At 39.1% G+C, this 25,227-nt stretch overlaps 1 protein-coding gene across 4 annotated transcripts in view; it reads right to left on the bottom strand.

Moving 5' to 3' along the window:
* LOC126263138 (low-density lipoprotein receptor-related protein 12-like) overlaps positions 1-25,227 on the bottom strand; it is a 105,431-nt gene that overhangs the window by 8,380 nt on the left and 71,824 nt on the right. For 3 of the 4 annotated variants that reach the window (XM_049960166.1, XM_049960164.1, XM_049960167.1), the window contains exons 6-7: positions 6,423-6,734; positions 261-478 (exon numbers count right to left, since the gene is read on the bottom strand). In XM_049960166.1, coding sequence (XP_049816123.1) covers positions 261-478; positions 6,423-6,734 — 530 coding nt within the window. The remainder of the gene's footprint in view (positions 1-260; positions 479-6,422; positions 6,735-25,227) is intronic. The other variant, XM_049960168.1, reaches the window with a different exon arrangement.

Here is a 25,227-nt window from a genome sequence, read left to right as displayed (position 1 = left end):
TTGTTGGGGGGGGGGGGGGGTGTTAAATCATACAGGGAAACCAAGAGATGGATAGATGGATACAGTAAGCAGTTGCAGAAGGATGTACATTGCAGTAGTTATTCTGGGTGAAAAAGCTTGCACAGGATAAAGTAGCATGGAATGCTGCATCAAACCAGCCCTCAGACTGAAAACCACAACAACAACATACACACTCCTTCCCATTCTTTAAGATATTAAATCCTGTCCTGTGTAAAGCATGAAATTCCAATTATATTTACCTTGATACACCCTTGTTCATCACTTCCATCTTTACAGTTTTCTTGTCCATCGCACCATTCAGAATGTGGTATATAATTTCCATCGTCACACTGAAATCTTCTATAGCAATTTTCCTCATCAGAATTATCCATACAGTTGTGTACTCCATCACACCGTTCAACACTGGAATAACATCCGCGACCATCGCTGCATTTATGCCTTCCTATACATGTGTCATCTATAAAAAGAAAATTGATTCCAAAATCAGTTAAAATTTTTAATCTTACAAAGGGACCTTGTGGTCAGACCTCTTTGATTTTCTTCATCAGTACAGGATTCAAAAGTCAGTGGCTAGACATCAGTTTTCTACAGCAGTACGATATATTTCTAAAAAAAAAATTGGAATAATTAATTGCTATTGGAATAATTAATTGCTATTATGTATAAAACATTTGCAGCATTTTTACAGCTCCCTGTTGCTGAAGGCATAGGATTCTAATCTAGTAATTGTGCTGTCACTGTGTCAATTCTCACTAGCAGCAATTTGTTTTAAACTTCTGTGTTTATTATCAAATTGAAATGTTAATTAATAAATATACTGATTTGTAATTTTGTAGTAAAAGTAGCTAATTCATTGTCAGTAACTAATTTTTATTCAATTACTAATTAAAAATAAAATCATTTCAATTTGGGAAAAAGAAGAAAGATAGTTGTTGCTACCAGTGACGTCATGATTACAAGACTGACAAGACAAGACAAGCATTTAAAAATGCTGGAAACGTTTTTTGCTTAATAGTGTTTGCAAATCTTCAAATCCAATTTTTCTGTATGCTTTTGAGAAGCGTACAGTACTGTTACAGGAAACTGACCTTCAAATATTACAATAATGAAGAAAAACAAAGAGGGAAAGTTCCTAAGGCCCTCTGGTTAAGAGTTGTGTTTGGAACTCTCACAAAAATTAAATTAAATAATTGAAAACTGTAAATATTACTTATGGATACAACAAGAATGGCTATTAACTGCTGCACCAAGAAATGAATAAATCTGAGCAATTTTGCCCTTATCCTTGGCTCCCACAATCACAAACTAGACCAGTTTCACAATATGTTACTGTGCCTAAGTGCAACCCAATTAGTTATTTCTGAGTTTCAGTGCTCAAATAAAGACATTTTAGAAGGCTTAAATATCTTGATCTAAAAGTGATAGGATACTAAAAGTGAAAATCATAAGTTAATTAAAAATACTATAATATATTTTATTTATTTACTCAACCTGACCAAATTGGGACCTTCAGGTCCTTTCTTGCATCAGTTAAGTGTTTTACACATATAGCTCTTTTCACATCTCAATGGCTTATTATGAAAAGAATAGTTGCTACTGAGGGGCTGAGTCACAAATAGATCCAACAAAATGGACTTAAGCAAGTAAGCTTTCAGCCAAAAAGGCCTTCATCAGAATTAGACAATGCCCCCCCCCCCCCCCACACACACACACACAAATGCAACTTAACACATACATGAGCACAGTCGCTGGCTACCAAGGCCGTCTTAGCTGTTAAGAGATGATAATAATTTAAATAAGATAAATAGTAATAAAATGGTATTAATAGAATAAAAAATGATTTGCAACAATATTTGCATATATCTTATGACAATGTAATACTACTGGCAGAGAATTAATAGTATCAATACTAGCAGTATTTCTACTACTTTTCCTATCACTACTACTGCTGCTGATAATGACGCTATAATATCAGATATAAAATGTGTTTACAGGTGTACAAAAATGATATTTTCTGATATAGTGATTTCTGAATGGGAGAAATTTAGCCCGACTGCACCTGCTAATGATTTTAGGAAATGACGAAAGTCTGGTAGGAAATAAGTGTACTTAGTTGTAATTATGTAAGGAATGTGAGGAGGAACAAGGGAAAACATTTTATTGTTTTAGTGGATGCATCATTAACTGTCTTTTGAAGCTTATAGTTCACCTGTCTGGCAAAGTGAGACAGGCCATTCCAGTAGGACCCCTGCTACTGAAAAGTAATTAGAAACAGTAACTTAGCAATGGAATGGGTCAGAACGAATTTTGTTTGACGGCAATGAGATTTTCTGCTGCGCTGTTCACGCAAGCACATTAAGGTTGGGAGAAATATGAAAGACTGTATACACCAATAAAACAGTAAAATAGATGGAATGTATGGAAATATCTGAAACTACCTGCACACAGGTAGAGTATGTGACGAAGCAAGCTGGGATATTTTTTCTTCCCCTCCTGTTTTGCCATCTGCCTACTTAAATTCGTTTTTTCATTTTTGAACCAATTACCAATAACATACATGAGTATAATCTGTATTTTCAAAAAAGAGAAAGATTGGCCCTCAGATTTAAAGAATGTAACACCAGATCTAATTTTGTGCTTAGTTTTATGTATGTACTCGATTTTCTAATTTATTTTGACTATTCCTAGTTAGTATCTGTTGTTATAGGGTAAAATCAGTAATTGTTTCGTAACTTAAATTCTATTGTTGGCGGATAAAAAAATATAAATTCTGTACTAAGTACAAACATTTGGAGGAACAACTAATTGTATTCTTAAAGTATCTATTTGGCTCTATCCGAAAACATGTTAGCAAAACCTACCCTTCATTAATTCCAAAGTAATTAACAGTTTTGTCAAAAGTATTGTTTGCATACTTAAATTTGTTAATTTCATGATTTAAACAAATAATTTGGACTAACTCTTGTAGTAGAAGAAACTGTTAAAAGGAACCAATTTTTTGATGTATTCAGTTAATCGAACGAGTTAATTTTTAATTTTAATTTCCGTAAATTAAACTTAGAACAAATGTGTAGTTTCAGCACCTATTACTGTGTTAATATATAAGGGCCCAATTTTTGGTCATGAGTCAGTCAGTCCATGGCTGAGTTCCAGACGAAGAGCCTGTGTTGATTAGAACAACAACAATGCATCAACTTAACAATGTAATAAGTGTTACAGAGTTAGGCCATGTGTTAAAACAGTGACTGTCTGCTCCATATGTACCTTTCCATTCTTCAAGAACTGTGAACTTTGTGGTTAGGCTTTTAATGGTTGTTGTTCAACAGTAAACTATTGTAGCAGTATGTGGATGGTTCGCCTGCTAACTATTAATGAGGCTTACAGGAAGTTAGAACAATAATGCACTGGCCATAAATAACTGTGTATTATTGGGGGGTTCTGAAAAGTGAAAGTAAAAAACTGTGAAATGCAACTGTGCATCTGTCGGCTACATCATTAACAGAAGTAGCGCATGTCCACCCACTATTTTTCAGCCAGTACGTTGACACCGATGACAACAAACGAAGAAACAAAAGAGCTCTGAATAGGTATCAAATCCAGACATTAATCACCAGTTTCGAGTGCCCTAAGGCTTTCCTGACAAAGAGCTTGCAGGGTAACATTGCTCTCAACAACTGAAACTATACGCATTTGTCCAAGTTTCTTTTTCATGTATGCAAGTTTTTAACACTTTCTGAGCACACTACTGGGAGCTGATAAAAGGGAGGAATGGTAATGCACTCAGATGACATTTGTAGCTGTAATGGTATTTTTTAGGATGAACAAACGGATTTTAGTTTTGTCATATGACACTGAATCGCAAGAGATATATAGGTGTAACATCCACATTTTGAGGCAGAAAGCATTGTGGCAGAGTACGTGGGAGAAATGAACATGTGGTGGACATGCATATGACAGCTTATATCACTAACAGCTTCAAAAAGTTATTATTAAGGCGAAAAGTTATCTTGGGGCAAAAACAGCATTTTGTGGTCATTTTACATGCGGTTTTATGAAAAGGACACTATGCATCGCTTTGACTTCATAACCACCCAACTTCTCATGTAATGTTACGCTCAAGTGTTAAAGATGGCCACACATCAAAACATGCTGGCACATCTCTCAAATACTGCTTCATGCCTGTGTCGTCATGGCGATATTTTCTGATCCCTGATGGCTGTATGGTTGCGATTACTAGCGTCAGCAAATAAGTGCTTGAATTCTTAACTTTGTTTAATGAGTAGTAATTTTCAAGGGTTTCAGCCTGATTTGCAATGTTATTCTTCACAGCTAATACGTAAATCCTGCACGGCGGACAATCAGTTTATTGTGTTCAGTGCCTTTGGTCTGACTATTATTCCAACACGCTATATAATTTTATGTTGTTGTTGTGGTCTTCAGTCCTGAGACTGGTTTGATGCAGCTCACCATGCTACTCTATCCTGTGCAAGCTTCTTCATCTCCCAGTACCTGCTGCAGCCTACATCCTTCTGTATCTGTTTAGTGTATTCATCTCTTGGTCTCCCTCTACGATTTTTACCCTCCATGCTGCCCTCCAGTACTAAATGGGTGATCCCTTGATGCCTCAGAACGTGTCCTACCAACCGATCCCTTCTTCTAGTCAAGTTGTGCCACAAACTCCTCTATTCAATACCTCCTCATTAGTTATGTGATCTACCCATCTAATCTTCAGCATTCTTCTGTAGCACCACATTTCGAAAGCTTCTATTCTCTTCTTGTCCAAACTATTTATCGTCCATGTTTCACTTCCATACATGACTACACTCCATACAAATACTTTCAGAAACGACTTCCTGACACTTAAATCAATACTCGATGTTAACAAATATCTCTTCTTCAGAAACGCTTTCCTTGCCATTGCCAGTCTGCATTTTATATCCTCTCTACTTTGACCATCGTCAGTTATTTTGCTCCCCAAATAGCAAAACTCCTTTACTACTTTAAGTGTATCATTTCCTAATCTAATTCCCTCAGCATCACCCGACTTAATTCGACTACATTCCATTATCCTTGTTTTGCTTTTGTTGATGTTCATCTTATACCCTCCTTTCAAGACACTGTCCATTCCGTTCAACTGCTCTTCCAAGTCCTTTGCTGTCTCTGACAGAATTACAATGTCATCAGCAAACCTCAAAGTTTTTCTTTCTTCTCCATGGATTTTAATACCTACTCCGAACTTTTCTTTCGTACATTTTATAGCACCTCATTAGTGCTGATTAAAGCGTGTATGGATAGGTGCATGCATGACATTATTTTGGTGCCACATACAAGTGAATTTACAGAATTGCTATTTTGTAATATAGTGCTTTATGAAGCCACCGCATTTCCAAATAAAGACAGGCTTATTTTAAATGGTGGTTCAACGTCTTATTTAGTTATTGACACAAACTCTTTTTACAATTAAAGCACCTGATATTCTCTAATTGTGGGGAGAATGCACTGAGTGTGCATTTTGAAGTTACTAACAAAAAGTGCTCCAGTCCATGAATTGGCATGATAGTATGCGGTATTAAGGTAGGTGTATTTTGAAGTACCATGCTCTTGTACACTATCTGTGCACACACAAAAGCAGGTAGGTTTCTTTTTCACAAGGCTCGCTTATGCTTACAAGAGCTGCATCAATGTACAGGCTTCAGGATTTTGCAGCATAAGGACATTAAAAGGATAAGGCAGTGGTGATTCAGTTCTCTTGCCCCCTTTGAAAAGTGCCTTGTTGAGCTCTCTTCAGTCACTGGGGATAATTTAAGGCTCAAGCAACCTTCCACAAATTGTGAACCTCATTCTGCAGCATGATTCTGTAAAACACGAGAGATAAATTTCTAGAAAATTTTATACTAAAGTGACACTTGTAATACAACTCACGACTTGGATTCAACTGTCAAAATTCCACAGAGATATTGGTAACTTTGTTTTCACAAAAAACACAAGAAATTTCGAGAACCTTCCAGAAATGATAAATACTAAATAGCAACTATTTGCGGGTGATCATATACAAACTGGTGACCTGCACCACACCACCCAGCCAGCGATCCTAACTAGTATTCCACAATGCATGCAGCACAGCTCGAAACAATACTACTTTTATAAGCTTACTTAAAAGTCTATAAAGAAATGAATTGTCAGGCATTCCACCAAGAAAAATTACAAAATCAAGCTCTAAATGAATCCAGTCACATGCTATGGCATTGTTAACTTTGTACTAGATTCTGTATGCGACAATATTAACAGTGGTCCAAATTTTTACTGCAACTTACTGATAAGAGAGTATAGCGTCTTCCTCAAGAAATAAAAACAGAAAAAGCAGAAATGAATTTCAATTAGTAAATACCACAACTACATACCACAGTTAGTTTCATCAGTGTTGTCAGCACAATCAGATTTTGAATCGCACACTTGTTCAAAGGTGTAACAACCCTGTCCAGAACGGCACGGTCGTTCATCTGAAGAGCACTTATGACGGGGACAGTTTTCCTCATCTCGGCCAGACCGACAATCTAGCTCTCCGTTACACCTTTGAGTTTCATTGAAACAGTCATAACTATCTCCCATACACGGAGCTCCTGGTTTTCCAGAACAGGAAAACATACTGCACACTGTTATGTCCTGCACACATCTTCCATCAGTGCAATGCATACAATCTTCATAATAATCATCTAAAGAAGGGGAAAAAAATCAACATATAAAAAATTGTTGCATATATTATTTTAGGAATGAAAACTAATACATTCCTTTTTTCCCAATTTCTAGCAAATACTTCCATTTTCTCACAGATTCATACAACTATACTGGCAAACTAAGACTGTTCTGACCTCACTGTGGTATGGAAATATACCAGGAACAATGTTGAACTGAATACAAAGTAATGTTTACCCTTTATGTATCTATCTCTAATGACCTTATCATCAACAGGGCAATAAATACCAATCTTCCTTTCTTTCCTTTTATGTGTGCAATATTAGAACTGATTTAAAAAATGATATTCTTTCCCACCATTTAAATTCTAAGATAGTATTGCTGGCCAATACTTGGCTTCAGGAGGGGAACCGTTCATTACTGCCAACAGACACATATAAAAGCACATAGCTCTGTCCTAGATTTTGGGATTATTAGGTCCTTACTCAGGTTGGTGAGAGGGATAGGTTGCAGAACGTTGAAAGGGCCCCACCTATTTGCGAGGATGAGGGGAGATCAAGACTATGGGGGAGGTGTCGAAGAGAGCAGGAGGTTGATCAGGGTTGTACACTGGTAAGCACAGTGCTAGCCTCAGTCCAGGAATGATCAAGACAGAGTTTCAAGAGAAAAAAAAAATTGTGCAATTAACGACTGGGAGGAGAGGGGAGTGTGTGGAGAGGGTAGACATAATTACAGACCAAAAAGTAAAACAAAACACAATGAAAAAAATAATCAAAGAAGACATATTAATAATAATGTAAATCATTTAGCAGTAAGGGAGACCACTCACGAAGTATTAACTATTATTAATTAATGTTTCTCCTGAAAAGCAAAGAGTGAATTATCAGGTGGCATATTATGACAACAAACTTTTACAAAAACCTTGCATACAGCAGATGTATTAAAATGACCACACTTTAGTGTAGTCAAACAAGAACTTCAGCACAGTCCTCACAACCACTATCAAAACTAGCAGGAGAAGAGTTGCTACCAAGCATATGCAAGCTAAAAATAATAAAATCAAATTGAAACACACAAATAACTTGGTTATTGCTGATAGTACAATTAGTTTATGAAAAACACAATTTATTATCAAGAAATTCCTAATCCTTGATAAGTTTAACTACAGTCAACAAATTATTTTTAAGTACATTAATTTGCTTAATATTTTTCTCCTCAGTGCTCAGTATGGGTGCCATGCAGGCTAAGATGGGCAGGAAAAAGCTGTTACCAGTACCAACCCACTTACAGAAAAATATGTAATCTGTATGTCTGTAGTTCTAGATGCAGATGCAAGGATGAGATTTTCCAGAATAGTGCTGAAGAACTATAATTCACAATGCAAAGGGTGGCTTACAAAACATCCACCTGAATACTTCTTGTGTACTGCCAGTCAGTCTGGAACCCATCACACGTATGACTGAGAAGATCAAAAGAAAAGTGGTGCACTGTGTCATATTTGCTTATTAAACACAAGACTGTTATTTGGATGCTCATCTAACTGCAATGACAGCCTTTAAAAGAAGGTGTTGTGCATCACAGAGAGATTTACTTTTAAAATTCTGATAGTGTGCAATCCAAGAATAGTAAAGCAACATTTTACTTGCTTCCACATGTGATGGGTAGCTTGTAGAGTATAGATGTGGGACAACCACAACTGCTCAGCAACTAATTGCAGTGCCAATTTCTAAGAGGGGTCGGAAAGGTTGTAGCTATAGTAACTTTACCTTTCACTTTATCATATAATGACTTCAAAACATCAAAAACTAAATATCTGACATTTTTTCAATTCATACCTTAGTCTTTCTGGTTTTGTTCTTCTTCAGTTGAACAACACATGTTTCTGCTTCATAATGTTAATCATAATTTATTTCAGTGTCCTCAAAAATTTTACTTTTGGCAACACCTGATCACTGTCTGATCTTTGGACATCTTTCTCACTTTTTTCAGCCATGTTTCTAACTATGGTAGACTACATACACAATGAAATTTACATATGTGCTTGTACTCTGCAAGGTAGGGTGTGGTAGAGGGTACACTAATATTACTACCACTTCCTCCCTTTACTCCTCCATTCACAAATTCCAAGTGAGAACAACAACTGTCACTAAGCCTCTGTACGAGATCTAATTTTAAATGATTTTGCCACTGTATAAGGGGCAGTCAAATAAAAATCAAACATCCACCAGTTCCACTGAAAAGTAATCACCACAAGTGATAAGACATTTATCCCACTGGGAGACAAGATGACCAATTCCTGTTCGTAAAATGTGGTCAGCCGCTGACGGATCAACAACCGCATCCACTCTTGCATTTCCTCATCCGACTGAAACAGATGTCCATGCATGTCTTTCTTCAGTCGCTAACAATCACACAGTAAATGATCTGAGCTGTGTGGAGGGTGTTGCAGAGTTTCCTAACCAAATTACTGAAGCATAGTCTTCGTATGATTGGCAGTGAGGGGCCAGCATTGTAGTACAATACAATACCATTTTACCATCTGATAGCATTCAAGGGCGTTGCAGCTTTATGGTGCATTGAAATTTCTGCAAACTGCCTTCACAGCACTGCACACTAACTGTGGTTCCACGTTTGAGGAACCTGATGAGCACAGGGGTCCTGCAGTCAAAGTTGCACGATAATGTCTGCCCTCATACCCTCAATCAGAAAAATGCTACACTTCAGCAATTCTGTATCTGCCTCTACATCTACATTTACACTCTGCAAACCAGTGTGAAGTGCATGGCATGTACCACTTATTAGGGTTTCTTCCCATACCATTCACATGTGGAGCATGGGAAGAATGATCGCAGGGTTGCCACAAGTTTCCTGAAGTGAAATCCCTTGATATTTCCCTGATTTTCAGACAAGTTTTAGCATTTTTCCCTGACAAATTCTGGGATCTCAAAGGTAAGTAAAGACATAAGTTGACAAAATAATGTATGGACTTCTGTATTTCTCCCCCGTGTGAGCAAAAATCTTGTACTAACATCACCATCTTTTGTAATTAACTGTTTTTAGATGGAGAAAGCAAGCCAAATGGTAGCTGTGTTTCATTAAGACCACTGTCATTATTTTAATTCAATACAACACATTGGGTGAAAGAAACACACATTTCGCACGAAAGATTTAAAGTACCAATATCAAAAATAAATTCAGAAAAAAGGCCTCTTGAAAGAAGTGTATAAGGCGCTATAGGTGACTGCCAATAAAATGTTGGTTTTACTATGTTCGTTATTGTCAGTTATTACCCACTGTGTTATGTCTATTATTTTACAGGTATTGTGTGATTTTTCTTTCAAGAAATATACGAGTACATAGCATAAACAATGCCAGCGATTGCTAAAATTTTCTTCTTCTTACCATCCACGCTTTCTAATATATAAGCTACTTTTGAAGTGCCAAAATGTACTACAATACATAAAATGTGTATATAATGATGCACTGTACAATGTACTTGCTGAGAGACAGTTACAATTCCTGAAATCCGTCGCCTGAGGCCTCCGGTCTGCCGAGGACCACCTCGGTCCTGTGTCCATGGATAAACCACGAAAATCCACCGCATTATGCCACACAAAGACAGATCCGAGCTATGGGCAGATCTAGGAGACTAGATCTGACAGGCAGGACCTGCACATTAGTGGGAAACAATGGGCTTCAGAGCGGCAGGCCCAATCCATTAGGGATACTCAAAGAAATGGCCTGCAGTTTTGGCCCATTGCGGAAATCAAATCGTGAGGCCAGCTATTCGTGTGTCACAGAAGCCATGTTGATGAAATGAGACTGCAGTGATCAATTCATGCAATAGATAACTTGAGAACTCTGAGAATCAGTACTAATGGGGATAGGTTGCAACTTACTAAATTTTCGGTCACAGTCTTTGACAGAAAACGAGAGCACACACATATTCACACACCCAGACACAACTCACGCAAACATGACCGCCGTCTCTGGCCGCTGCATCAACAATCTCTGAGAATCAGATCCAAACAAACTACTACTCATGCTTCCCTGCCTCTCGTTGGCTGCTGCTAAGCTAGTGGCAAGAAGTGGTGGCAGCACTCACTGCAAGCTGACAGGAGTGGTAGGAATTCCCTGATATTTCACTGACATTTGAAATTCCCTGATTTCCAGAACTTGTGGCAACACTGGACTGAATGCCTCTGTGCGTGCTGTAATTATTCTGCTCTTGTCCTCACAATCGCGATGTTAGTGATAGGTAGGTGGTTGTATTATATTTCTGGAGTCATCATTAGGGTTGCTATTTGGTGGGATAACACTCCTTCATCCTCTCTACAGCCCAGATTATTCACCATATGATTTTCTCATTGATGGTGAAGAAAGACCTATATGGGCATTGGTTTCGGTCGGACGAGGAAGTACAAGAGTGGGTGTGGTTGTGGATCCGTCAGTGGCAGACCGCGTTCTATGGAACAGGAATTGATTGCCTAGTCTCCCAATGGGATAAACATCTTAACATGTGAGGTGATCACTTTTGACTAGAGCCATTCCATGGTCTTGTTGTGGCAGGTGTTCAGTTTCATTTGACTTCCTCTCACAGATATTTTCAAAGATGTACATGAGCTATAGTAATGTGTTACACGACTCTTCTTGGAATTTATACTTAGAATTTTAACACTAAACTTTCCATGATGCATAACATCTACCTTATAGTGTGCCATCAGAATCTGATGCACATCTCCATAACACTCAAGCACTTACTTTATGATCTTATTTGGATCTTCGCTAGATCATTGATCCCACTCAATGAGTGTCCCAGACTGATGAGCAACATTCAAGGATTTGTTACATATGAATCTCCACAATGTAATATAGCACAGGAGACTATATTAATTTGTATCAGTAATGTAGGAAGTAACTGTTGATGTGTCAACAATGCAGGAATATATGAATGGCAACTGACACTGCATTCCAGTGTCACTTCTATGCAAGCTCGCTTGTGTGAACTTTCAAAGACTGTTGTCTTGACCTGGCATGTTCTTTGTTTAGTGTAAGACTCTCTCTGTAGTGTGTCTCTAATGAATATTCGAAGGAAAGCTCCACTGCTCTTATGCAGTTGTTTAGTGGCACATGATACAGAATTGTGTGGTGAAAAAGTAGTAATAAAAAATAACAGGTCTATTTGTATAGGTGCTTCTATTGTTAATCAACAGATGAGTCCTCAAAATTTAAGTCACAACTACTACAAATCATCTTACTGTGTGCAACATTCCGCTGATTCTGTACTGTGATATCGGATGACAAAGTAAAGTCTGATTGGGAACTAAGATATCCTATTATCCAATCTTGCTCATCTTACTATTTCAGCACACTTGAAAACCTCTTCCGATTAAACTTCGTTTCTCAAAGAGTTGCAGGTAGTGCTGGAAGTTAAACATGGAGTATACGTGGACAAGGAAAAAAATTCCCAGATTTTTCTCGAATTTCCTAGTTAAAAATACGCTTTTCCATGGGTGAAAACATTTATTTCCCCAGGCGAAAGTACAGTTTTTTTCAGGTGAAAATATACTTTCTTCATGTCAAGTGACAGTGTACTTTCCCTCATAACTGTAAAACTTATCAATCCTTTGAACGGTAAAGATTTTTATACCAGCATAAAACTTCCCGGCACTTTAGGAAAAAGATACCAAGCGAAAAAAACCCTCTTTTTTTTTAAAGACCTTCGATGAGCAGCAACTTGTACGCTGCATGTTTTCTTGCAATGTGTTTTTGTCAGCCAGTCATAGCTCACATCACGTTATCTCGTCATCCAATGACAATTGATATTCAGAGCATAGAACACGTGGTGTATAGCTACAAGAAAAGCTAAGCTTTCACGTATAATACTGGTCTTTTTGTTTGTGTTACCCTTTTAAGATATATCAAACAGAAATGTGCCAGTAACATTTTAAATAATGATGGCAATGTCTGATCTTCTGGCCTGAAATTTTTCTAAGTGGCTGGTCTTCAAAGTGTAAGTGAGAGTCAAATGCTCCATGATTTACGAAATTCATCACACATTTTCACGCATCTTATAATTTATCTGGCATAAATGGAAATTTACTTTGATGGCCTTCAAACCACCATTTGCAATATTTCTTCCGCAGCCTGTTAGAACTGTTAACAGTTTTGACATCATGCTCATACAAAAATTTAACTGAAAACTAGAACAATGGAAAATTCCTGGAATTCTAAAAAATTCCCTGTTTTTCCCAGTTTTCTCCTGGATGGAAAAATTCCTAGGTTTTTCCCAGATTTTCCAGTTGTCCCGAGGCATATACAGCCTGTTAAAGAGTACAAAATCAACATCCAATTGTAAAAATACATACAATGCTTCTGATAATCAATGTATTGTATATTGTATTGTACTCTTGTGTACAGTGACCCTTAACTGTAAAGTTGTTTTAACATTCGAAGCATCACAATCATATGGAAAATGATCCAGTCCACACGTGGTCTGTCTTATTTAACAGATTCCAATTGAGTGAATGTGTAACAAGTTTTCTCTTCTCCATATAACGTCGTAAGTATTGTAACAGTTGCTCTTCCTCTATGGTTTGCACCACACCTCCAAGGCAGGGCATGACGACACGGAGTAAACCACCTGACACGCAGGTGCTGCGAATGTGGCACGATGTTTATTGTAGTCCCAGCTTGCAGATAGCCTGTACCAATCCATTTCATGATACATGTGCATGAATAAAACATATATCCAAACAGTGAATTATCCAATTCATTACGAAAACAATGGCAATATCATGAAAAGGATAAACTGCATTCACCGTATAGAGGCTATGTTGAGTCACAATCGAGCACTATAAAAAGAATGCTAAACATGGGAGGTTTCAGCCTAAAGGCCTTCATGTAAAACAGACAACACGCACACGTGTGCGCGTGCGCGCACGTACACACACACACACACACACACACACACACACACACACAAAATCACTGTCTCTGGCCACTGAGACAAAAGTGTGAGCAACTGGGCACGAGGGGAGAAGTTATCTGGGTGATGGGGGTAAGGAGGTGGCTGGGGTGGGGAGCGGTAGGGATAGCAGGATAGGGGTGGCTTGGGTACAGTAAAGTGCTGCCTGTGGGAACATACAGGGATTGGGTGGGGACATGAAGGTGCAGTCGGAAGGGATCGGAAAAGGAGAGAAGTAGAGGAGGGAAAAAAACTGTAGGTGCATCGATGCAATAGAAGTCTTTGCAGTGCTGGAGTGGGAACATGGAAAGGGATAGGTAGGTGATGAACAAGAACTGATGAAGATTGAGGCCTGGGGGTTTACAGGAACACAGGATATATTGTGGGAGTTCCCATCTGCACAATTCAGAAAAGGTGGTCTTGACAGGAAGGATCCAGATGTCGCAGACTGTGAAGCAGTTAATGAAGTGAAGGATGTTGTGAAGAGAAAAAGATTTTCTGTGCCTCATCTATTCAGTCACCCACCACCTTCCAAAGTCCCACTGTCTGGCCACAGAAGAGCATTCCCTTCATGACTCAGCATCTGACAGAACTGGAGGAACTGAATCACATTCTCATATTCTCCACCAGGGTTTTGATTTCCTCTTGTGGTGCCCTGAAATGAGGAATACCCTACTCACTATCCTTTCCATCCCTTTCACAGTGGTATTCGTTGCCCACTGAAACATGCAGTATCTCCATATGTCCCTATTCCACCCCAGCTCCCAGTCCCTTATTCCATAGCTCATAGCCCTGTAATACACCTAGATGCAAGACCTGTCCCACACATCCTCCAGTCCAGTCAGAAGCATCACCTATCCCATCAAAGGCAGGGCCACCTGTGAAACCAGTCATGTGATCTACAAGCTGTGCTGCATTCTATATGAGTATGACAACCTACAAACTGTCTGTCTGCATGAATGCCCACCGACAAACTGTGGCCAAGAGACAGCTGGACCAAACAGTTGCCGAACATGTTGCCCATTACAACACTTTTGACAATGACTGTCTCGCAGCCTGCAACATTGGATACTTCCTCCAGTCCAATCAGAAGTATCACCTATCCTATCAAAGGCCGGGCTACCTGTGAAAGCTAAGCTGCCACCACTGTGCTGCATTTTATGTGGGTGCAACAACCAACAAGCAGTCTTTCCAGCTCTTCTTAACTGCACAAGTGGGAACTCTCCCTGCAATATATCCCACATTCCCGTAATCTTCCTTGAGCCAACCTTCTCCAATACTACAAAGCCTTCTATTCCACAATGCACTCAACGTCTTTCCTCCTCTACTTATCTCCTTTTCTGTCCCTTCCCTGTATGCTCCCACAGGCAGCACTTAACCGTTCCCTAACCCTATCTTGCTATTCCTCCCCCTCCCCACCCCAGCCTCCTCCTTACCCCCACTTCCCAGATTGCTTCTCGCATCATGCAAAGTTGCTCACAGTCCAATCCCGTGGCCAGAGACAGAGGTCATGTGTGTCTGTGTTGTCTACTTTAGAAGAAGGTCTTTTGGCCGGGATGCAGTCTTTTTTGTTGTTCCTGTTGGCGACTGGCGACTCAACATCTCCTCTACATGTTGAGTAACTATCTATCCTTTTCATAATACTGTTATTATTCCATTCTCAATTTTTCATGGACTGCAAATAAAAATTTTAGCTTTCATTGGTTCGAAAAATGTTTTTCCACTTCTTCCTGGCTCTACAGCTGTTGATGGGCTTTGGCCTACTCTAGAACATCATTCCCTTCATTCCTGTCCCATGTCTTGCGTCTCCAACCTTTAACACCAATAACATTCCAATTTTCTTATATGTCATCCACGTATTGATGTGTTAGTCCTCCCCTCTTTCTTCGTCCCACTGGGTTTTGCACTAGTGCTATTTTTGTTAGGTTCTCATGTTCCATGTGAGAAACACAGCCAACCCATTTTGGGCAGTTTATGTTTATTTTAATGAACTTCATGTTTTTAATATCTGTAAAGTTCAGAATTATATCATCTATGCCACGCTCCATCTTCATTCGTTGCTCCACTGATTTTGCATGACACCTTTCTTTCAAAACATTAGCTCTTCACATTGTTGTGTCAGAGTCCTTCAGTTTTCTCAGCCATATGTTTATACTGGATGTATTAAAGTTTTATACAGCTGACTCTTAGTTCTTCTGGACAGAGTTCTGGAGTTAAGTTGTGGGGCCAGCCCATAATAGTATTTATTAGCTAGGTGAATAAGCTGCTTTATTTCCATACTAATATCATTCTATGAGGTCACCAAGAGATTCTATTTGTGCCTCGTCAGTTTCTAACACTTTATTTAGTTCCAGTCATATTGGTCACATGATTTGGATTTACGATGTCCATTTCCAGTCCCATTTCTGTTGCTCCTGCCACCAGTGACCTATATGTTTCTTTAGCAGCCAATTCTGTTCTTGCAATAATATCCACGTCATCTGCACAGGCCGGAAATGCACCATTTTATTATATATTGTGCCTCTTGGGTTGATTTGAGCTGTCCTTATAATCTTCTGTAGTACTATGTAAAACGCATACATTAGAGTGCACCCCCTTGCCTCAGTTCATAGTTAATTTCAAAACTTGCTGTGTTGGAGCTGCACATTTTAGCGATTTTGGTCAAGATAAACTTCTGCTGCAGTGTTCTTCTTCGGCATGCCAGTGAAGAAGTGTGCACAGCATAATCTAAGTGAAAAATCTGTGCAATGTACATGTTTATTTATATATAAAAGCAACTTAAGAATTTTCCCTTGTGTGAGACCGCAAAGCAACTTAGGAATTTTCCCTTATGTGAGACCGCATGTACAAGATCGCATGGCAATTTAAAGTTCTAGATTCACATATTTTACTGTTCACGTCACTTATTCAGCGTAATCTTTCACTGATTGCATCCATTTCTATTGTGATATATTGTGAAATTTTGTACATTTGCAAACACCATGATGAACTAGTAATATTATCATAAATTACAGGCTTAAACTAAATTGTGCGCTTTTAAAATTTTTGAGAACAGTAAGTAGGCCTATCCTCATTCAAAACAATCATTCTCTAATTTCACTGCACAATTACGTGAGAAATACGTTAGTTTCAGAATTTTCAGTTGCTTCCAAAACTATATTTTCATAAGTTATCAATATGAGTGTGTTGGATACGTAATTTATAGAGTAGCAAATCGGTGTTTGTGGTTTACAGTTCAGTTAATGAATAATACAGCACCCATGAATTTCATTGTATATCAATGCAAATAAAAATGCATTTTTGAGAATTTTCGGAAGCTAGCTTGTACTTCGCATAATCCATGAGCAATTTGTAACAAATCGACTTCTGTGATTTAGTTACTGTAGCAGATTTTCTGACCAACATATTGTGTTATGCCTAGTTTTCCCTTAATGAGGAGCAGCCCTAAATATCGCCTGCATTTATTGTAAAATAACTCTGTTTTCATGTTTCTAACAGCTATAGTTAACATCAAAACATTTTAGGAAAGTAGAAATTTTTTACACAGATTTTTGTGTTGCCTTAATAGAAATCTCATTTTGTGTATCTGCTTTAATTCTCATAGGGAATTAGCAATTTTTTAGTTCAACAGGTTAATAAAAGATAATCAGAGGGTTTAACTGATAGTTACTTGTTCCCTGCCTTGTAATACATTGCACCAACCAAAATGCAGCCCAACTGTGAATACTGCTCTCAACGATGGAATAAGTTGGTTGACATTCGTAAGCAACTGGAAATCGCCCTCACTGCTGTCAAACCATTGGCAGCTGCTGCAAATCGGTGTGTTGGAGAGCACCCGAGAGTCGTACACCTGTGTACCTGTACCAGAGGTACTTCAGGTACTACCCTCTTCTGCGGATCCTGTCTCCTATGCAGAAAGTACAGGGTCTGTCATTATCTGTCTACTTGACTGCAAGTGGTATCTCAATGGTAGATCTTGGCATCCTGTACAAGGAGGATGGGGACCAGGGAGGACACAGGGAGTTCTACCAATTCCTCTAACCAACAAGCCTGAGGTGCTGCATTTCACTGAAACTGAGCCAGCGGGACTCAATTCACTTGCTCTCGGTAAACCTGTTTTTGCCCAGTGTCAGGAGGAGTACAGCAAATGTTGGTACCCCTTAGGGAAAGGGGAGCAACAGACAGGAAAGGACACCATGTGCACTCAATGTATATGCCTGGGGGCCTCATTCAACATGTTGAAGAGGCTATTCCAGCAGCCACTGCAGGAACAGGGAGTAACAAACTGCAGATTGTGGCGCACGTTGGAACAAAAGGTGCCTGTGGCCTGTGCTATAATGTCATTCTTGGGTCATTCCAGCGACTGGCAGAGAAGGATGAGAAAACCAACTTCGCGTGTGGAGTTGCAACGAAGCTCACGATTTGCAGCATTAGCCCCAGAACAGATCATGGCCCTTTGGTTCTGAGTCAAGTGGAAGCACTGAACCCGAGACTTAGAACATTCTGTGACAAGCTAGGCTGCGACTACCTGGGCCTGTGCCATACATTTGAGAACTGTATGGTCCCCCTAAATAGGTCAGGTGTGCACTACATATCAGAGGCTGCTACTCAGGTAGCTGATTGTGAGCGGGGTGCACACAAGAGTTTTATACATTAGGTGACTCCCCATCCAATCGAGATAATGACAGCTGTAGGACACCCAGAAGTATCAGTGTCAGATCGAAAGAAATGCCTCCCACAGGTGAGAGTATTAAAATCCTAATGGTAAAATGCCAGAGCATTCGCAACAAAGAGTCAAAGTTTGAAGAGATTATGAAAAGCAGTGAAGCTGACATAATACTAGGAGCAAAAAGCTGGCTGAAACCTGAAACTGATTGAATTAAGTGTATATCAAAAGGATAGGCAAATGGGAAATAGCAGATAAGAAATTCAAACATAGCAATAGAAATTGAAGCTGCATATGATATTGTTTGCGCAAGACTCAGTATCAGGGATGGCCAAAAAACGATGATTGGATTCTTTTATCGCCCACCAGACTTACCACCTGAGGTAACCGAAAGCTTTAGAGAGAACCTGAGTTCGTTTACACTAAGTTCCCCAATCATACTGTAATCAGCAGTGGAGACTTTAATCGTCCAACAATTAACTGGGAAAATTACAGTTTTGTTAGTGGTGGGCATGATAAAGACAGCCTGTGAAACTTCACTAAATGCCTTCTCGGAAAGCTACCTATGGTTAGGAACCCCACTCATGATGGAAATATATTGGATCTAATGGCAACAAATAGACCTGAACTCTTTGAGGATGTCCACATCAGAAAAGGTATCAGTGACCATGACACAGTTGTTGCATCAATGATTACTAAAGTGCAAAGGGCAGCTAAAACAAGCAGAAAGATATTTATGTTCAGTAAACTAGATAAAAACTCAGTAGTGTCATATCTCAGTGAGGAACTAGAAACTTTCAGCACTGGGTAAAAAAACTAGTTGACCATGCACTGGATAGATATGTACCCAGTAGAACGGTTCATAATGGGAGGGAAACGCCATGGTATACAGTCACCTTCATGGTATACAGTCACCGGAAAGAAACTGAGATTACCGCACAAAAAAAGGTGTAAAACAAAGAGTAGGGCTATAGATAGAGATATGATGAATGAAACATGTTTGGCTGTCACGATAGCAATGCGCGATGCCTTCAATGAGTACTGTAGCAGAATATTGTCAAGTGATCGTTCACAGAACCCAATGAAATTCGGTTTGTACGCGAAGGCTGTTAGTGGCACCAAAGTTATACTCTGTTCATCATAAGAATAAACCTGATGTAAACAAATACAAACGAGATGATTGGTCAGAAGCCGTAGCACACGTATGCTGGTGTTGTTACGCTCTTGGAAGTATGTCCTATTTACATATAAGATATATTATTACTAAGTCACGTTAAATGAAATTTTAAGATATTCAAATGTATTAACAGCCATCAATGTTTTTCTTAATCACACTTTAGCTATGTAGTTTTGATTTCAAAAATTGTGTACAGTCACAACCCCTGCACTATTGCGCTCCAATTGTCGCGCTATTAATGCACACTACGATAACGGCTTAGGCTGCTTCCAGTTCCGTAGTGAAAGACGCACGTGGAACATGGTTAAAAAAATGCCGAGAAATAGCTTGCTCTTAATGTTTTTCAAAAATTTACAGTGCAAAACGGCTTTGAAGTTACATACAGATGAGACACAAACACACATTGAATGTTTAGCGGAATCAATAGTGTAATAGATTGATAATTTACTACAATTCACGGTTCCCTGGTTCGAATCTTTTTTGAGTCTTCTTCTTCTTTTTTCCCCTCTCTTTGAATTTGAAATGCCTACATCTCGTAATTGCAAAATTCATCATCATTTCTTATGAATAATGCACATCTTATTGTTTCTAATTACATATTGCATGCAAAATTCCAGTTTTCATTTCAAATATAAATTCTTAATTATCAATATTTTATGAAAGATTGTTAATAAAAGTTGCTTGAATTAAGAAAACATAACAATTTAATTTTTAAGGCTAAAATGAAAAACCAAATACTCTTTATTTGGACTATGTCTATCGGTTTCTATCACAGGTGTGGATAAGTGACTTAGAAACATTAAAAACAATCATTTTCACAATGTCAAGCACACCATACGAATGCTGCATTTTTACATTTGCCACTGTGCCATTACAATATAAACCCAACAGAACTGATCTGGAGCCAAGTTACGGGATTTACCCAAAGAAGTAACAAGACTGTTAAGCAGCCAGGCATGCTGGAACTAACGCATGCAGGTTTTTCACCTGTCGCTGCCAAATGCTGGCAGGATATAGAATGGCTCATCATAAAAGAGGAGGAGAAAATGCAGCACCTGGTTGGCTTTGTGGATTCTGTTGTTGATAGGTTCATTATCAACGTAGCACGTGACACTTCCAGAACTGAAATGTATTTCTCGAATTAAGATAAGGAAGGAGCTAAGAGACACTGTAATTAATACCTTCAGTGGCTTCAGAATTCAACAGTACAGTGAAATCCATGCAGTATGCTTTCACATCACACACAGCTTGCTCAGAAAAATATTCTGTGTTAAGTTAGAAATTTTCATCACTCTTGCTTTGTAGTTAGAATACTATGTCAAGTGAGAATGAGAGCATTTTATGCTTTCCATCTGGTCACTTCCATCTGGTCACCTAAGAAGTGTGCGGTAGTTCTGGAGTTTAGCTGAATATTATTTCATTCTCTTTAAAAAATTAAATGACATTTGAAGCTGTATTGTTTCTTTACTTGTCTCTTTTTATGTCTGAACTGCAAGTGCTCACATCATATCAGGTTAGTTGGACTTACGGCTAGCCAGTGCTGTCCAAGTTTAATGTGCTAGTAAAGCTGTTTCCCGCATTATCGCTCAGTCTACGTGCATGTAAATCAGCATGAAAAGTATCCTTATGATCGTACTTGACTTCACTGGTCACAGCTTGGCTTCTGCTCCACGTGAAACAGAATCCAATGAAATTCAAGCAAACATGGAGGAATACATGGTGTAATGTTTATATCAGGTTTATACTTATGATGAATAGAGTAATGAGACAGGAACTGAAACTGACAATAGCAAAACAAAATCTGAAATGCTAAACTCCATTTTCAAATGTTCCTTTACAAACAAAAACCAAGGAGAATTACCCCAATTTAATCCTTGCACCACTGAAAAGATGAATGAAATAAGTGTTAGTGTCATGGGTATTGAGAAACAGCTGAAATCATTACCAAAGCTCCAGGCCCAATGGAATCCCTGTCAAATTCTATACTGAATTTGCAGCAGTGTTAGCCCCACTCCTAACTATAATCTATCATAGATTCCGTGAACAATATTCTTGACAACGGTTTGTTATAGACTCTTAACACGTATTCAGGGCTCAAACATAATGAGATATCTTGAAGAGAATGACCTCCTCAATGCCAACGAGTATGAATTTCGAAAACATCAATCCTGTGAAACCCAGCTCACACCAAATGGAATACCAATTCAGTTTTGCAGAGTACTCTATGGCATTGGCCCCTTACTTAGCTTGCCTTTATTGTGAATCGCTTGCCCAGTGCAAAGCCCCAAGCAACTGAAAAAAAGTGAAGGTGACTCCCAGGTATAAGAAGTGTAAAAGAATGTACCCACAAAATTACAGAACAATATCCTTAGCATTGGTTTACTGCAGAATTCTAGAACATATACTGAGTTTTAATATATAAATTTCCTCGAGACTGAACAGCTTTCATCCACAAATCAGTGTGGTTTTAGAAAGCATCACTCACATGAATCACAGCTTGCCCTGTTCTCACATGATGTACGTACGTCTACATGACTACTCTGCAAGTCACACTTAAGGGCCTGGCAGAGAGTTCATCGAACCACCGAACTAGGGATGAAGGGCAACAGGCAGATTCCATAATCCTAGATTTCCAAAAACCATTTGAAAGAGTACCCAACTGAGGACTGTTACTGAAGAAACAAGTATATGGAATAGGATCAGATGTGCGAGTGGCTCAAAGATTTCTTAAGTAATAGAAACCATTATGTTGTCCTCAACAGCGAGTGTTCATCAGAGACGAGGGTATCTTCAGGAGTGCACCAGGGAAGTGAGATAGGACCGCTATTATTTTCTGTATACATATATGATCTGGCAGACAGGATGGGCAGCAATCTGCAGTTGTTTGCTAATGATGCTGTGGTATTCTGGAAGGTGCTGAAGATAAGTGACTGTAGGATGATACAAGGTGACTCAGACAAAATTTCTAGTTGGTGTGATGAATAGCAGCTGGCTCCAAACGTAGAAAAATGTAAGTTGGTGCAGCTGAGTAAGAAAAACAAACCCGTAATGTCCAGATACAGCATTAGTAGTACAGCCGTATAAACATCTGGATGTTACATTGCAAAGTAACATGAAATGGAACGAGCATATAAGGACTGTGGTACACAAGGCGAATGGTCAACATAGGTTTCTTCGGAGATTTTTGGAGAAGTGTGGTTCATTTGTAAAGGAGACTGCATATAGAATGCTAGTGTTACATTTTATTGAGGACTGCCTGAGTGTTTGGGATCTGCAGCTGGTCTGATTAAAGGAAGACACTGAAGAAATTTAATTTTTTTACCTGCAGGTTCGAACAACATGCAAGTATTACAGAGATGCTTCAGGAACACAATGGAAATCCCTGGAGGGAAACTGACATTCTTTCAGTGGAACCCTATTGATAAAATTTAGAGAACTGGGATGCAGAATGCTTCTACTGCTACAACATGCATTTCAACAAAGGACCAGGGAAATAAGATACAAGAAATTAGGGCTCATGTGGAGGTATACAGGGAGTCGGTTTTCAATCACTCTATCTGCTAGTGGAACAGGAAAGGAAATGACTAATATTGGTACAGGGTATCCTCTGCCATGGACCGTACAGTGGCTTATGGAGTATGTATGTACCCCCATGAACCATGGACCTTGCCGTTGGTGGGGAGGTTTGCATGCATCAGCGATACAGATGGCCGTACCGTAGGTGCAACCACAATGGAGGGGTATCTGCTGAGAGGCCAGACAAACGTGTGGTTCCTGAAGAGGGGCAGCAGCCTTTTCAGTAGTTGCAGGGGCAACAGTCTGGATGATTGACTGATCTGGCCTTGTAACACTAACCAAAACGACCTTGCTGTGCTGGTACTGCGAACGGCTGAAAGCAAGGGGAAACTACAGCCGTAATTTTTCCCGAGGGCATGCAGCTTTACTGTATGGTTAAATGATGATGGCGTCCTCTTGGGTAAAATATTCCGGAGGTAAAATAGTCCCCTATGCGGATCTCCGGGCGGGGACTACTCAAGAGGACGTCATTATCAGGAGAAAGAAAACTGGCGTTCTACGGATCGGAGCTTGGAATGTCAGATCCCTTAATCGGGCAGGTAGGTTAGAAAATTTAAAAAGGGAAATGGATAGGTTGAAGTTAGATATAGTGGGAATTAGTGAAGTTCGGTGGCAGGAGGAACAAGACTTTTGGTCAGGTGATTACAGGGTTATAAACACAAAATCAAATAGGGGTAATGCGGGAGTAGGTTTAATAATGAATAAAAAACTAGGAGTACGGGTAGGCTACTACAAACAGCATAGTGAACGCATTATTGTGGCCAAGATAGACACAAAGCCCATGCCTACTACAGTAGTACAAGTTTATATAACAAATAGCTCTGCAGATGATGAACAAATTGATGAAAGGTATGATGGGATAAAAGAAATTATTCAGGTAGTGAAGGGAGACGAAAATTTAATAGTCACGGGTGACTGGAATTTGAGAGTAGGAAAAGGGAGAGAAGGAAACATAGTGGGTGAATATGGATTGGGGGAGAGAAATAAAAGAGGAAGCCGTCTGGTAGAATTTTGCACAGAGAATAACTTAATCATAACTAACACTTGGTTCAAGAATCAAAAAAGAAGGTTGCATACATGGAAGAAGCCTGGAGATACTGACAGGTTTCAGATAGATTATATAATGGTAAGACAGAGGTTTAGGAACCAGGTTTTAAATTGTAAGACATTTCCAGGGGCAGACGTGGACTCTGACCACAATCTATTGGTTATGAACTGTAGATTAAAACTGATGAAACTGCAAAAAGGTGGGAATTTAAGGAGATGGGACCTGGATAAACTGACAAAACCAGAGGTTGTACAGAGTTTCAGGGAGAGCATAGGGGAACATTTGACAGGAATGTGGGAAAAAAATACAGTAGAAGAAGAATGGGTAGCTTTGAGAGATGAAGTAGTGAAGGCAGCAGAGGATCAAGTAGGTAAAAAGACGAGGGCTAGTAGAAATCCTTGGGTAATAGAAGAAATACTGAATTTAATTGATGAAAGGAGAAAATATAAAAATGCAGTAAATGAAGCAGGCAAAAGGGAATACAAACGTCTCAAAAATGAAAGCGACAGGAAGTGCAAAATGGCTAAGCAGGGATGGCTAGAGGACAAATGTAAGGATGTAGAGGCTTATCTCACTAGGGGTAAGATAGATACTGCCTACAGGAAAATTAAAGAGACCTTTGGAGAAAAGAGAACCACTTGTATGAATACCAAGAGCTCGGGTGGAAACCCAGTTCTAAGCAAAGAAGGGACAGCAGAAAGGTGGAAGGACTATATAGAGGGTCTATACAAGGGCGATGTACTTGAGGACAATATTATGGAAATGGAAGAGGATGTAGATGAAGATGAAATAGGAGATACGATACTGCGTATAGAGTTTGACAGAGCACTGAAAGACCTGAGTCGAAACACCCTGGGAGTCGACAACATTCCATTGGAACTACTGATGGCCTTGGGAGAGCCAGTCATGACAAAACTCTACCATCTGGTGAGCAAGATGTATGAGACAGGGGAAATACCGTCAGACTTCAAGAAGAATATAATAATTCCAATCCCAAAGAAAGCAGGTGTTGACAGATGTGAAAATGACTGAACTATCAGTTTAATAAGTCACAGCTGCAAAATACTAACACGAATTCT

Source organism: Schistocerca nitens, chromosome 6 (genome assembly GCF_023898315.1).
Source record: "Schistocerca nitens isolate TAMUIC-IGC-003100 chromosome 6, iqSchNite1.1, whole genome shotgun sequence".
In the NCBI taxonomy this organism is placed as follows: Eukaryota; Metazoa; Arthropoda; class Insecta; order Orthoptera; family Acrididae; genus Schistocerca; species Schistocerca nitens.
The sequence above is the reverse complement of the archived record's forward strand: the minus strand, read 5'-3'. Positions and strand labels throughout refer to the sequence as shown.